This window comes from Impatiens glandulifera, chromosome 5 (genome assembly GCF_907164915.1).
Source record: "Impatiens glandulifera chromosome 5, dImpGla2.1, whole genome shotgun sequence".
Lineage (NCBI taxonomy): Eukaryota > Viridiplantae > Streptophyta > Magnoliopsida > Ericales > Balsaminaceae > Impatiens > Impatiens glandulifera.
In genome coordinates, this window is record NC_061866.1 from 50,643,897 (window position 1) to 50,656,091 (window position 12,195).

General features: G+C 32.8%; 5 protein-coding genes across 6 annotated transcripts; 3 read left to right on the forward strand and 2 right to left on the reverse strand.

Moving 5' to 3' along the window:
* Positions 1 to 963: 963 nt before the first annotated feature.
* Positions 964 to 2,272, reverse strand: LOC124939803 (FCS-Like Zinc finger 8-like). The gene is made up of 2 exons (XM_047480249.1): positions 1,298 to 2,272; positions 964 to 1,203 (listed from the first exon to the last, which is right to left on the reverse strand). Exons 1-2 carry the CDS (start codon positions 1,981 to 1,983, stop codon positions 1,122 to 1,124), a joined length of 768 nt encoding a protein of 255 aa, XP_047336205.1. The 5' UTR covers positions 1,984 to 2,272; the 3' UTR covers positions 964 to 1,121.
* Positions 2,273 to 3,889: 1,617 nt separating this feature from the next.
* LOC124938848 (FCS-Like Zinc finger 17-like) lies at positions 3,890 to 4,775 on the forward strand. Its single transcript, XM_047479371.1, has 2 exons — positions 3,890 to 4,228; positions 4,491 to 4,775. Exons 1-2 carry the CDS (start codon positions 3,939 to 3,941, stop codon positions 4,579 to 4,581), a joined length of 381 nt encoding a protein of 126 aa, XP_047335327.1. The 5' UTR covers positions 3,890 to 3,938; the 3' UTR covers positions 4,582 to 4,775.
* Positions 4,776 to 4,936: 161 nt separating this feature from the next.
* On the reverse strand, positions 4,937 to 6,239 carry LOC124938847 (V-type proton ATPase subunit F). Its single transcript, XM_047479370.1, has 5 exons — positions 6,115 to 6,239; positions 5,898 to 5,966; positions 5,613 to 5,694; positions 5,386 to 5,468; positions 4,937 to 5,304 (listed from the first exon to the last, which is right to left on the reverse strand). The coding sequence occupies exons 2-5, from the start codon at positions 5,958 to 5,960 to the stop codon at positions 5,140 to 5,142; spliced, it is 393 nt and encodes a 130-aa protein (XP_047335326.1). The 5' UTR covers positions 5,961 to 5,966; positions 6,115 to 6,239; the 3' UTR covers positions 4,937 to 5,139.
* A 133-nt stretch (positions 6,240 to 6,372) lies between these two features.
* Positions 6,373 to 8,142, forward strand: LOC124938846 (protein OSB2, chloroplastic-like). The gene is made up of 4 exons (XM_047479368.1): positions 6,373 to 6,779; positions 6,964 to 7,102; positions 7,184 to 7,271; positions 7,344 to 8,142. The coding sequence occupies exons 1-4, from the start codon at positions 6,412 to 6,414 to the stop codon at positions 7,481 to 7,483; spliced, it is 735 nt and encodes a 244-aa protein (XP_047335324.1). The 5' UTR covers positions 6,373 to 6,411; the 3' UTR covers positions 7,484 to 8,142.
* Positions 8,143 to 8,431: 289 nt separating this feature from the next.
* On the forward strand, positions 8,432 to 11,524 carry LOC124940261 (myosin-binding protein 1-like). 2 transcript variants are annotated; one of them, XM_047480760.1, is made up of 3 exons: positions 8,432 to 8,519; positions 8,866 to 10,042; positions 10,479 to 11,524. In XM_047480760.1, exons 2-3 carry the CDS (start codon positions 8,959 to 8,961, stop codon positions 11,444 to 11,446), a joined length of 2,052 nt encoding a protein of 683 aa, XP_047336716.1. In that variant the 5' UTR covers positions 8,432 to 8,519; positions 8,866 to 8,958; the 3' UTR covers positions 11,447 to 11,524. The 2 variants fall into 2 exon arrangements, with proteins under 2 accessions (XP_047336716.1, XP_047336715.1); XM_047480759.1 differs by having other exon boundaries at positions 8,446 to 10,042.
* The last annotated feature ends 671 nt before the right edge of the window (positions 11,525 to 12,195 follow it).

Below are 12,195 nucleotides of genomic sequence, written 5' to 3' on the forward strand. Positions count from 1 at the left end.
TGACTGTCATATAGTTTAAATAGTATAACTCTATTATTAAAATATGCCAAAGTAAATTATATTTTAATTAGTCCAAGCTTATTTACAATGAATTATTAATGTTGATGGTAACATATTTGACTTTATTTCATAATCTTTAAAAGAAGAAGACTTAATCAACTAATAAAATAAATTGGGTGTAATTGTGATGCAACTAAATCACTCTGAATTTTATTTTATTAGAGGGGCCAGATATTGTACTTTCTAGATATTAAAACTAAGTTTTATTAGTTTATTTTTTTAATCATAATTTTTTATATATCCTTTATTAAATTGTTGGCAGACTAAATTAACTTTAAATCGAACGACGAATACAAAAAAATTAAGTTTGTCATGTATTTTTTTTTGTTCGGGTTAAAATTAGGTCGACTTGTTTAACATAATTAATAAACATGTCAAAATTGAGTCGACCTAAAATGACTCAAACTAGACCCGATAACTTATTTAAAGTTTCTTTTGTTGAGTTTTATGTTATTATTTTCTATTCACTTTCTCATTTTTTTTTTTTTTTAAAATTTTATAAGTATATTTATGATTTAGCTTCAATTTTATTTTATGAATTAATTTTTATCGGATTTAGGTCTAGTTGTGTTAGGTAATTGGTTCAAACGAATTAAGTTTAGGTTAGAGATTTTGACATGAATTACTAAACAAGTGAGGTTTAGATTAATATCGTTTAACTTGTTAACCTGTCAGCCCGAAACTCGCCAACCGAATACTGGCCCAAATTGACAACGCTATTTAAATTAGTATCGTTCAACTTGTTAACATGTCCGCCCGCCTGAACTCGCCAGCCGAAAACTGACCCAAATTGACAACGCTATGTAAAACCAAAGTTTCAAAACACTAAATTTATTTTATTTTTAGTTTTGTTAAATAAAAAAATAGTTTATTGAATAATGAGATAAACTTATAACAAGATAATAAAAGGGAAAAAAACATTTTTATTTGAAATGGAATAAATCAAACAGTTGCTTACATGCTAAAATACATAATAAACCATCCAGAAATGATGTAAGAGAGAGAATAGAGGATAACAACAAGAAAATAACCTGAAAGAAGAAGAAAGATGAATTTTTGATTCATTCCAAATCTGTAATATCTAATCCATCAAAAAGCATTTCTTCCCAACGGCATTCACGGCTGCAAAATGATTTCTCACCCCTGAAATCAAAATTCATTATAATCACAAGTCAACTTTCGATAACAATCTTAATTAATCTAATGATATGAACATGATCAATGAAAAATTACTAACCCATATATGTAAATATCTTTTCCATGCCCAAGATCTTTCTTGCAAGCATAACAGAATCTAAGAAATCCATCTGATGAAGAAGATGAAGATGAAGAAGTTGATTTCATCTTCATTTTCTTGTTCGATTTAGAAACACCACCACCACCACCAAAAGGCACACCATTACAGTCACACTCAACAATACAGTTATCAAAAATATGAGTAGTTTTCGGATTAGGTCCATGAGAAATCACACACGTATAGTCCTCTGATAACTCCATCTCTCTAACAGATTGAATCGAAATGGATTGAACCTTAAGCTTTGATCCAAACAGGACCGATTCATTCTTCTTCTCATCAATTAGTGCAAGGCAAATGCCTTTCAGATCTGATTCTTCTTCCCAAGAGTGTTTCTGTTCATTGATTGGAGAAAACTTTGGAGTTTGATCAGAGTAGAGAATTCTAGCATAATCAAATGGATTGTTTCCAGTAGAAGGTTGAAATAGGTTAGAGTAAAAAACTGGATAAGTAATTTTAGATTCAAAATGAACGAAGAATTTAGATAGAAATCCATTGAATGCCCTAGGTGAACTTCCTAAGAACAAAATAGGCATTGATTGATTCTGAAATGGCGATTGAACTGTGCCATGATCTGCCACAGCAGCTTGATGATTCCTAGTCAGAGCTCTAAATCTACTACGCAACATAACTGCCGTTGAATTTGTATATCAAATCAGCAACGATTTTGAAGAAGATCGAAGAACTATGAATAGAAATACACGAAAGATAACTCACCTTTTGGATATTACAGAAACTGAACTACTATTGAATCAAAATCGAGATCAAAGAATGAATCAATTCAACTTCAGTAGCCTCCATGCTTTCTAAAATCAATATTCAAATCAATAAAACAAAGAAATGAAATCAATATTGAATTAATCGGAACATTTGTGAAGGCTAGAGAGAAGTGAGAGAATTTATCGTCTTTCTTTTTTAAAGAACTTTGCCATATCCTCCATGATGATGTTTATTAGAGTAATTATTGAAGAAGGATATATTTGTTTATTCACCCCTCAACTTTTTCAAAACTTATAATAAATTCCTTCAACTTTTTTTATTAATATTCTTTGTAAACAATATTAAAAATTAATAAAAATAAGTGTATATTTGTATTGTATATAGAAAACTGTGATTGAATTGAATGAAGTTTTTTTCAAGTAAAATTGAGAAAGAAAAAAAGAATTATGAGTCTGACAAATATAATAATATATATATAAGATTTGTTAATAAATAATATATTTTATATTTATACTGTTTGATTTAGTGATTTGATTTATCTATAATATATTTTCTTCATGAACAAGTCGGGGACAGCAACAATCAACAATGACCCAAGACCAATATTTTTTTTTAGTTCAGATAAATAATAAATATTACTTTTAAATAATAAACTTAATTATAAAAGTTTTATATATCTGTAAAAGAAAGAGAATTGAGATTCTTTTAGAATTGATTTAGAAATTGTAAAAAAATAAAATAAAATTTGAAGTTGACTAGTTTTGTATAAGCAAAATTAATAAGAGAATGTGAAACAGGAAAAAGACTAAAACTAATTTGCTTTTTAAAATAAAGATTACAATCAATAAAAATAATTACTTTATAATCTAACTAAATGAGATTATGAATTGATGACAACTACAACACGCAATTAAAAAGAAGATTGTGATGTCACAATAAAAAAATAGTAATAAATATGACTAATTATAAAAGAGGGGCATATAGTTATTTTTATATTAGGTTTTGAGTTTAAATGTATTAATTTTGTTTGGAAGTATTGATACTCCATCATTTAATATAATTTTATTTTGTTAGGGTTCTAAGTTAGATATGAAAAAAAAATTATACTGTAAATATATGAAATTACTTTATAATTTTTTTAAAATTTAATTCAATATTTGTTTATTTAATTAAAAAAATAAAACATATATTTATCTACTATTTTATTAATATTTCTTTTCATTCTTATAAGTCACCTTAATTTATTTTCTTGGATGCTTAAATTTAAACTATAACTATTATATTTAATTTTTTTAATTATTTTGATTAAATAATTAAAATATTTATGATAAACCCAAATAAAATTAAATATCGTTCCATTATCTTTTTATTCATCAAATCACTTAAATCATTAACCAAAATACTAAAATATTATATATTTTAAATTATTATTATTTTTTTATTATATATATATATATTTCAAATACTTTTAAGTCTTTTCACTTAAAAATAATCTCACATCATCAAAATAATCCACAAAGGGTAGTGCCGTGTTTATTTTCTTAATTTTAAAATATATATATATATATCAATTTAATAATAAATATTCTCAAATACTTTTTAATAAAATTTTACTATTTTATTTTGATTAGGTTAAAAAATAGAAAATTTTCAAAAGTAGAATTATTTGTAAAAAATAGTATGTGATAAAAGAAATAGAATTATTTAAATTAATATTGATGAAAAAAATAAGAAGTGAGTTATAAAATAAATGGTCCCACAAGAGCCTATAAAAAGGTGACACCTATGAGTCCATATCATCCTTTCGTAGTGCCCCTCTTGTAGACGCGGACTAGTTTCGACTTCAAACCCTAATTCGAACAATATGACGATCAAGCGTACCAGAATCGGAAGATCTTCCAGCTTCAGCCGGATCAGCGTCTTAGCACTCTCCGATGATTTACCTGGCCGTCATCAGAGAAACCGCAAGGATCCTCCTCCGCCGCCGAGTAAGATGGCAAAGAAAGTAAGGGTAGAAGGATCGGAACATTCGATTTTGGTTGTATCGTCTCCTCCGAATCAGGTTAATCACTGTGTGCCGATTCACGGATTTCTCGATAGCTGCCACTTCTGTAAAAAGAAGCTCCTCCAGAATGATGAGGTTTTCATGTATAGGTAATCATCTTCTCATCTCTTATCAATCAGATCCGTTTTCTATTTGGTATAGTTTTGGTTAATCTCTGTGCAGATTAGGTTATTAAAAGATTTTCATTTGTATTAGATTAGGTTAAAGTTATTACAACATTTTAAATGAGATTCATTTGCTTGTTTTGATATGGTATATAGTATAATTGATGGATCTGATGTTTATCTTGCTGAATTATTTGCTTGTTTTGATATGGTATGTGATCTGAAGCATTTGTAATTTGATTTGCAGTACATTTCTTGCGTTCTGTTCTTCTGAATGCCGAGATGGGCAGATACTTGTGGATAATCAGAGGAACAAACATGCATCATCAGCTCATTAAAGTGGGACAAGATGGATGAAGATTGAATTTAGTGTATTTGGCTTTGTTATTTTTGCTGCTCAATCAATGGAATATACCTTTCCAATGGTGTGGTGTTGGTGCAGTCTATGTTTTTTGTATCGACTTTGTGCTTGTGCCCCCATGAGAGAACATGAACTAGTGTCACTTCATGTTCCTATTTTCGAACATTTTGATATATATATATATATGTTTAGATATATGATTTTGCTAAAGTTTCGTTCCCATGTCGTTACTCTCGAAGATTGAAGAAAGCCAATATGCATAACATGTATATATTCAATTGAAAAAAATTGTATCAAATCATATTATGAAATGAACTCATCTCGAAAACGAATTGCAGACAAATAATACAGTATAATTGAATGAAATCACATTAAATTCAAAGAAAACAGAAGATACATGCTCGAGCATAAAAACGAGACTGAATTTATCACAATCAAGAGTTCAAGTAATGAACAATAATAGCGAAAAGCACGGTTTTATTGGCACAAATTTTCCTTCAAAGAGAGCTCGATTGAAGCATGACATAAACATATTTCAGCGACGATCAGATGCAACAGATTCGGAAGAGAATAGGTACTTGACTCGCGAAAGAACCGAATCGTGGGCAGGATCATATGGGTGGTCTTTGGAAGGAATCTCAAGAATAGCAGGGATAGGCTTATTGTAACTATCTACTACAAACCTTATCATATTTGCCACCTGAAAAAAAACAGTTCAATTCCAAAGATTACTCTTTTACACTCAAAACAATGAGTATGAACAACATAAGAGAAAACTTACGTATTGGCTGATCAACACAATTGCGATATCCTCCCTTGTTGTGAACTCTTTGAACGCTTCCTCAATTTGCTTAACCGTTGTTTCTAAATCATAGCAAAATAAACATAAAGAACTAGAAAGAACATAAAGAGACAGACAGACTCCCTCTGATTTCTTGTAAATGGCTAATCTAATCGAAGATGAAAGCCATAAAATGAAAAAAATCCATTTCCCAGAATCAAACTTACTGGAATCAACGATGAGGTAATTCGTCTTCCTCCTCAGATCAACATTACCAACCCCAGCCAGTAAGAACCCAGTTATTGTATCCTACAACAAACAAATTTGGAAAGTCAGATTTATCCCAAACTAAGAATCCAGTTTTCTTGGAGTTTGACAAACAAAAACAGATACCCAAATGGCCAATACATCACATCTAATAATATAAGTTTCAAATGATTCTCAGTAACACCCAAATCATCCCCATTACGAAAGTTGAAATCTTTAAACATAGTCAGATACGAAAGTTTTACCTCGTCAGCAATCATGGCGATCAAAGCTGAGTTCTTCGTGGGAATTTGACCTCGGTTCGCCATAGAAAACTAAACAAGTAGCAAAAGAACAAATTTAATACACAATGTAGAGGTTCGCAGATCATCAATCTTACATCAAACCCATTGACCATACTTCAAACACACAAGAACTATCTAAACTCGATCCAAATTTGAAGATCAATATAAATTGACATACCTTCCTGGTAGATTAAGATCAGACCAACTTGAATTATACGGTCGTAAGGAATTAGGGATCAAAATCCTCGAGCCAGATGAATGAGAGATGAAAGGAAAGAGCGGTGTTATTGGGGATTATGGAGAAGAAGACAGAATAAGATCGAATACGAATACGCTGTCGTTTTGTTGGAAACAAAATGAACAATCTTTCTTAATGGGCTTATATATAAAGGCCCGGCCCATCCCGGCCCATCTTGATACAAAATATCTTCTTCTTTCCTTTCCCCGCTCGCAGGTAGAGAGAGAAAGAGACGAAATGGTTATTTTGCAAACACTATCATGTTCAAGTTCTATACATTTGTATAATCTTAAGAACCCTAGTTTATTGAATTCTTCAGTATCCATTTGTTCATTTCGATCTCCTGTTATTAAGATAGAGAACAAACGATTATGCTCCAAACTTGGTGTTAAATGTTCAATTGGTTACGAAAGCAATGGATATGGCGCTTATGAAGATCAACAGTTTCCTAGACCTTCTGAAATTCAGTGGAAGAAGGAGCTTTGTAACTTCGTACAGATCATCGGCACCGTAGGTTCACCTGTTCAGATTAAGAAACTTAGCTCCGGCAAGGCATTAGCCTGGTCTCGTCTCGCCTTCAAGAAATCATCCACAGAAACCTCCTGGTATAGTGATTCTTGAGTATATTAATCGATTAGTGCGTGCATTATGTTTTTATGTATTCGTTAGAATGTTAAGAACAAACTCTTCAAATACTTGTGTTAGCTTGTTGATCATTGATTAGTCAAATACTTGTGTCAATTATTGATATTTCTGTCAAATCAAAGTGTAAAAACTAATGATTTTCAGGATTAATTTGACATTCTGGGATGAATTAGCTCAAACTGCTTTTCAGCATGTTGAAAAAGGTGATCAAATCTTTGTTTCTGGTAGATTGATCTCAGATATAGTTGAGAACGATGATGGGAAACAACAAACTTTTTTTAAGGTTTGTAATTGAACCACGGTCTTTTCCCCCTTCTTGTGTGACTTATCTAAAGGTCTGATATTTTTTTGATCTTGCTTACAGATTGTTGTTCAGCAGCTGAACTTTGTTGAAAGGAGTCAGCCATCTAACACTTTGGTCAATGGCGACTCGAATCAGGCAGTATCATTAGGTACATTTATTTATTGCTGCAAAATGATTCATCTGGAACCTCGCTTGAGCTCATTAATTCATTATTTAACAGGTAAGCCAATCAACAGTCAAAATGGGAACGTTTCCGGGTCTACTGAAGCATTATGGCAAGCTTTCTTTGCTAATCCATTGGAATGGTGGGATAATCGTAAGAACAAGGTACTCATTTCCACGAATGATGTAATAGGATAGGCACATGAGAAATGAGTTCCCTTAACAGAGTTTTCGTAGTAGAAAACATCAATTAGTCCTAGTTTTCGGTTCATTGGAAAAGCCTTGATTTGGAGATATAAAAGGTAAAAGGCTTTCTTAAAAAGAAATAACATACTAACATTAATGTGAAATTCAATTTTGGAGTTCATATTCTTTTTTTGGTAATGGTTTGTATCAAGATTGCATCAAGAGTGATTCCATATGGTAATAGTCTTTGGATTTAATGATGGTTGCTCAATATACGACATGTTTTTGCAGAGAAACCCGAAGTATCCTGATTTTAAGCACAAAGATACCGGCGAGGCTTTGTGGATTGAAGGAAGATATAACCCACCATGGGTAAAGGCTCAGTTGGGTATCCTAGACACTAAAATGGAATCATATCGCGATCAAAACTCAAACTCGCAATTAAGGGGTCTGTCAGTTGACGAATATGCATCATTTTAACTAACGGCTTCTCATGATCACAAAAGAGTACGCGTTTCTACCCATCTGGAGTGGCTGCTGCTTCTATGAATTCGCAACAAATTTTGTGTGCTTTTTTTTTTTTGTTCTTCCTCAATTTGTTAAATATTATGTACTCATATTTATCCAAATGAATAGCTGTGGTCTAATTTAAGTTCTTGTATTCAATTATCTTTTATATATATATATATATATATATATTAAAGTTATACATAATAATAAGTGAAAATATTTTTGGGTATATAATTTATTTTTTTTACTTGGGGAAGAAAAGGCACACACTTTGAATGATTATGTCAAGTTGGTAAAAGTAAATTTATATTATTGCAAATGGGTCTAATCATTTTACCATCACATGGCTCTCTGTTGAATTTATTAAATTATATTATTTTATTATCATAAATTTTTTAAAAAAACTTATATAAAAATAATAATAATAATGATTTCTTCATAAAATGAGACGATTAACGGTTGAGGATGTTTTCATTCTCTTTCTCTCTCTATCTCTTGCCAAGTAGGGGGTGTCCTGTTCAATTCATGCTCTCTAAAGGTAAATCAAATCAAATGTATATGTGATTATGCGATTGATCTTGTGATTTCGTTTTCCCGGACTCGTAATCTGGAATTTCAGAATCAAAATGCGCAATTCTCGTAAACTTCAATTGATATATCTGTGGAATTTTGGTTTCTTGATGATGAGATTGATTGGCATTTGTTCAATTAGGCGTTTAGCTTCATTTCAAATTTCTTCGATTCGATAGATAGATAGTCTTGCTTCATCAACGATATCAGATTATCGATTTCTCTGTTGCTTGATTTTGCGATGTATAATTTCCGTGCATGTAAATGTCGATGCTAGATTTCTTTCTAAATGAGTTGTCTCATGCGTTTGTCAGCATCATCTCCAGGCTGGGGGAGAAATATCAGTTCATTATTTTCGGATTAAAGTTGAAATATCATTTCTTAATTGGGAATTTGCTGTTTCTGGAATGGAAAAGACCAGTAGTATATCACAGATAACTCTAGAGAGGAATCCTAGAGGATTTGTTAATGGCTTATATTCAATGGCTTCTGAATGGCTGTTGATTCTACTGTTATTAATTGACGCTGCACTTTCGTATCTACTTACTAGATTTGCTCACCATTGTAAGCTGCAAATTCCTTGCATATTATGCTCGAGGCTAGATCATATTTTTGCAGATGAGAGGATTGATTTCTATACGACTCTACTTTGTAAGAATCATAAAATTGGAATATCAGCATTGGTATACTGTCACATCCACAACAAACTTGTTGATGCAGGAGGAATGTGCGAAGAATGTATGATGTCGTTGCCTTTGCAGAATGGATCAAACTCAGACAAATTAGGTATGGACATTGAACAATATCACAATGGTCTGACCAGCACTGTAAGTTCGAAAACTTGTACATGTTGTAGTAAGCTTTGTACAGTCAAACCAAACCTTAAGTTGCAACCGCTACCTCCAATTGGTCGCAGCATTAGAACCCACCCAAAACCACCTTTGCCTCACCACCCTCCAAGAAATATTCGTTTAAATCATCAGGACAGTTTGAAGAGAATAAGGGACAGATTTTCTGGGCCAGTAAATCCTCAACTTGGTAATAAAGGCGATCATTTCTCTCATGTTGGATATACTGAGCTTAAGATTGCTTCTGATACAGAGTCTGAGTTCCCATTTTCAGATGATGATGATTTGAATTCTGTCCTTAGAGAAATTATAGATGACAAGAATCTCATTGTCCTACGACATGGTAAAGATCAAATGCAAAATGGAGATACGAAATCCGTGGAGAAGAATACCGAATTAGCTTCTGATATTGGGGTTTCACTTTTAGATCAATATTTGCAGAAAAACGAAAATGTTTCTCGTGATGTTAAGGGCTGGGTATCTACAATTGGATATGGTCTTGAAGATATCAAATGGGAACAATCAAAAGGTAAGAATATTGTTCTCGTCAACGGATTAAATAACGATGAAAAACCAACAAGTAAACTCGAGCCATTTCTCCACGATAATCCAAGTTCTTCTGTTCCAGACCCAGATGAGAAATGTAAGTTAATCTTCTGTCATCTCTGTTTTTTTTCCTAATAAGTTCATATTATTACAACAACAAAAAGAGAGTTGCATGCTGAAATACAATAACTGAGCATTCAATGCAAAAAAGACAACTCGAACTAGAGTTGAAATTATACATTTTAAAGGCTGTTGGATTTGTTTTGCTTCTCAGGAGATGTATCATCAAATTCTATAGAGATATAAGGCTAGTTTTAAAACATAAAATATGATAATACATGCAGCATGCTACACATGGAGTCTTCATTGATTCGTGGATTGTGCATTCTATGGACTTTGCTTCATCTGTATCTGAATTCGAACTGGACGGTTTTGGAGGAATAATCTTCCTTCATTACTGTGTTTTAATTGCTTTGTTTTTCTTTGTGGGTTGCATTTTGGCTCACCCGCCTTTCTTAAATTTATTTTGACAGCTTGTGGTATTGGAACTTGTCAGATGGCAGCGATATCTGATGAAAAACCCACCGAAGTTTCAAAGACTATAGAATCAACTGAAAATGTTGATCATACATCAAAGGTTGCAGAACAAACAGCTAATCCGGATCCCTTGCATGAGAACGATATGACAAGGGATGATATATCAGGTTCTGAATACATAGAGGGAAGCAGCGTGAGTGAAATCGAAGGCGAGAGTATGGTTGACACGTTGAAACGACAGCACGAGCATGACAGAAAATCTATGGCGAATCTGTGCAAGGAATTGGAGGAAGAAAGGAACGCTTCAGCAGAAGCTGCCAATGAGGCCATGTCCATGATCACTCGTTTGCAAGAAGAGAAAGCTGCACTTCATATGGAGGCTTTACAGTACTTGAGGTTGATGGAGGAGCAGGCCGAGTACGATATGGATGCACTAGAGAAAGCAAACGAACTCCTAGCCGAGAAGGAGAAGGAGATGCAGGATATGGAAGCTGAGTTGGATATTTATAGGATGGATGAAGATGAAACAGAGAGCAGAAACAATAAAATAGAACAGAATAGAATAAACGAAAAGATATTGGAGATAAAGAACTCGTTGTTGGACTTCAATGCAGAAAAGGAGTACATTTCGCATTGTCTTAAAGAGTTGGAGAGAAAGCTGCATCATATTTTTTGCGTAAATGGTAAGAAACAGAAGGATGATGAAAAGGTTTTGATAGAAGAAAATGATGATAAAAAGGAATTGGTGAAAAACTCGTCGGAAGCATTGAATTCGTTTCAGAATGAGATTGCAGATCTTAATGTGAGGCTGGAAGCGCTGGAGGCTGATCGCGAACTCTTGTCACACATTCTGTATTCGCTTAAGAACGGACATGGATTGCAGTTCATTGAAGAAGTGTGTCGACAACTTAGCGAGTTAAGGAGAGCTGTAATCGACACGAAAAGTCTGAATTCAAGCTCTTGATGATGAGGAGCCCATTCTTTCTATTGGTAAAAATAAATCAATTTAATAGAATCATCTCATTCTTGTTCCTACCATTCATTTAAGGCATTGGATTTGTTCTATCTGTTTTTGCAGGTTCATGTGAGTTTCCCAGGAAAAGCTTGCGGGAAAAAGAGGCACGAGAGAAAGAAAGAAATTTTGTTTATTCCGGGAAACTCTCAGGTGAAATATGTAAAGCTCAACTCACTTTTCTTGGATTTGTTTGTATATGGTGCTGCTATCTTCTTATATAATAATATATAGAGAAGGAAGGAAGAAAGAAAGGTGTTGTAATTCCTACCATTCTTTTTCAAAAAAAACATTTTCCTTTTTATAGTTTGTTGGCAGAGAGACATAAAAGATCGATGGAGAGACTTGCTATATGATGTAATGAATGAAGCCGAATATTTGTATACTTTTTTAGGCTGTTGTTTTGTTAATGATTTGAAGTTTTGATCGATGATGGGAAATTTGACGAAATGACCCTATAAAGGAACTAAAATGAGCCGGTGACCGGAGCATAATTTTAAATGCGTTGGCGACCACTTCATATTTTTTGGACGAAATTGTCCCCGTTGCGAGACCTAACCGGATGCCATGTGAAAAGTCCACAATCGCGCAACCCCATTCGCGAGACGAAATTTGTTTTTTTTTAAAGTCCAAAAAAAAAATTAAAAAAAATTGCGTCTCGCGATTGTGGACTTTTCACATGACATCCGGTTGCGTCTCGC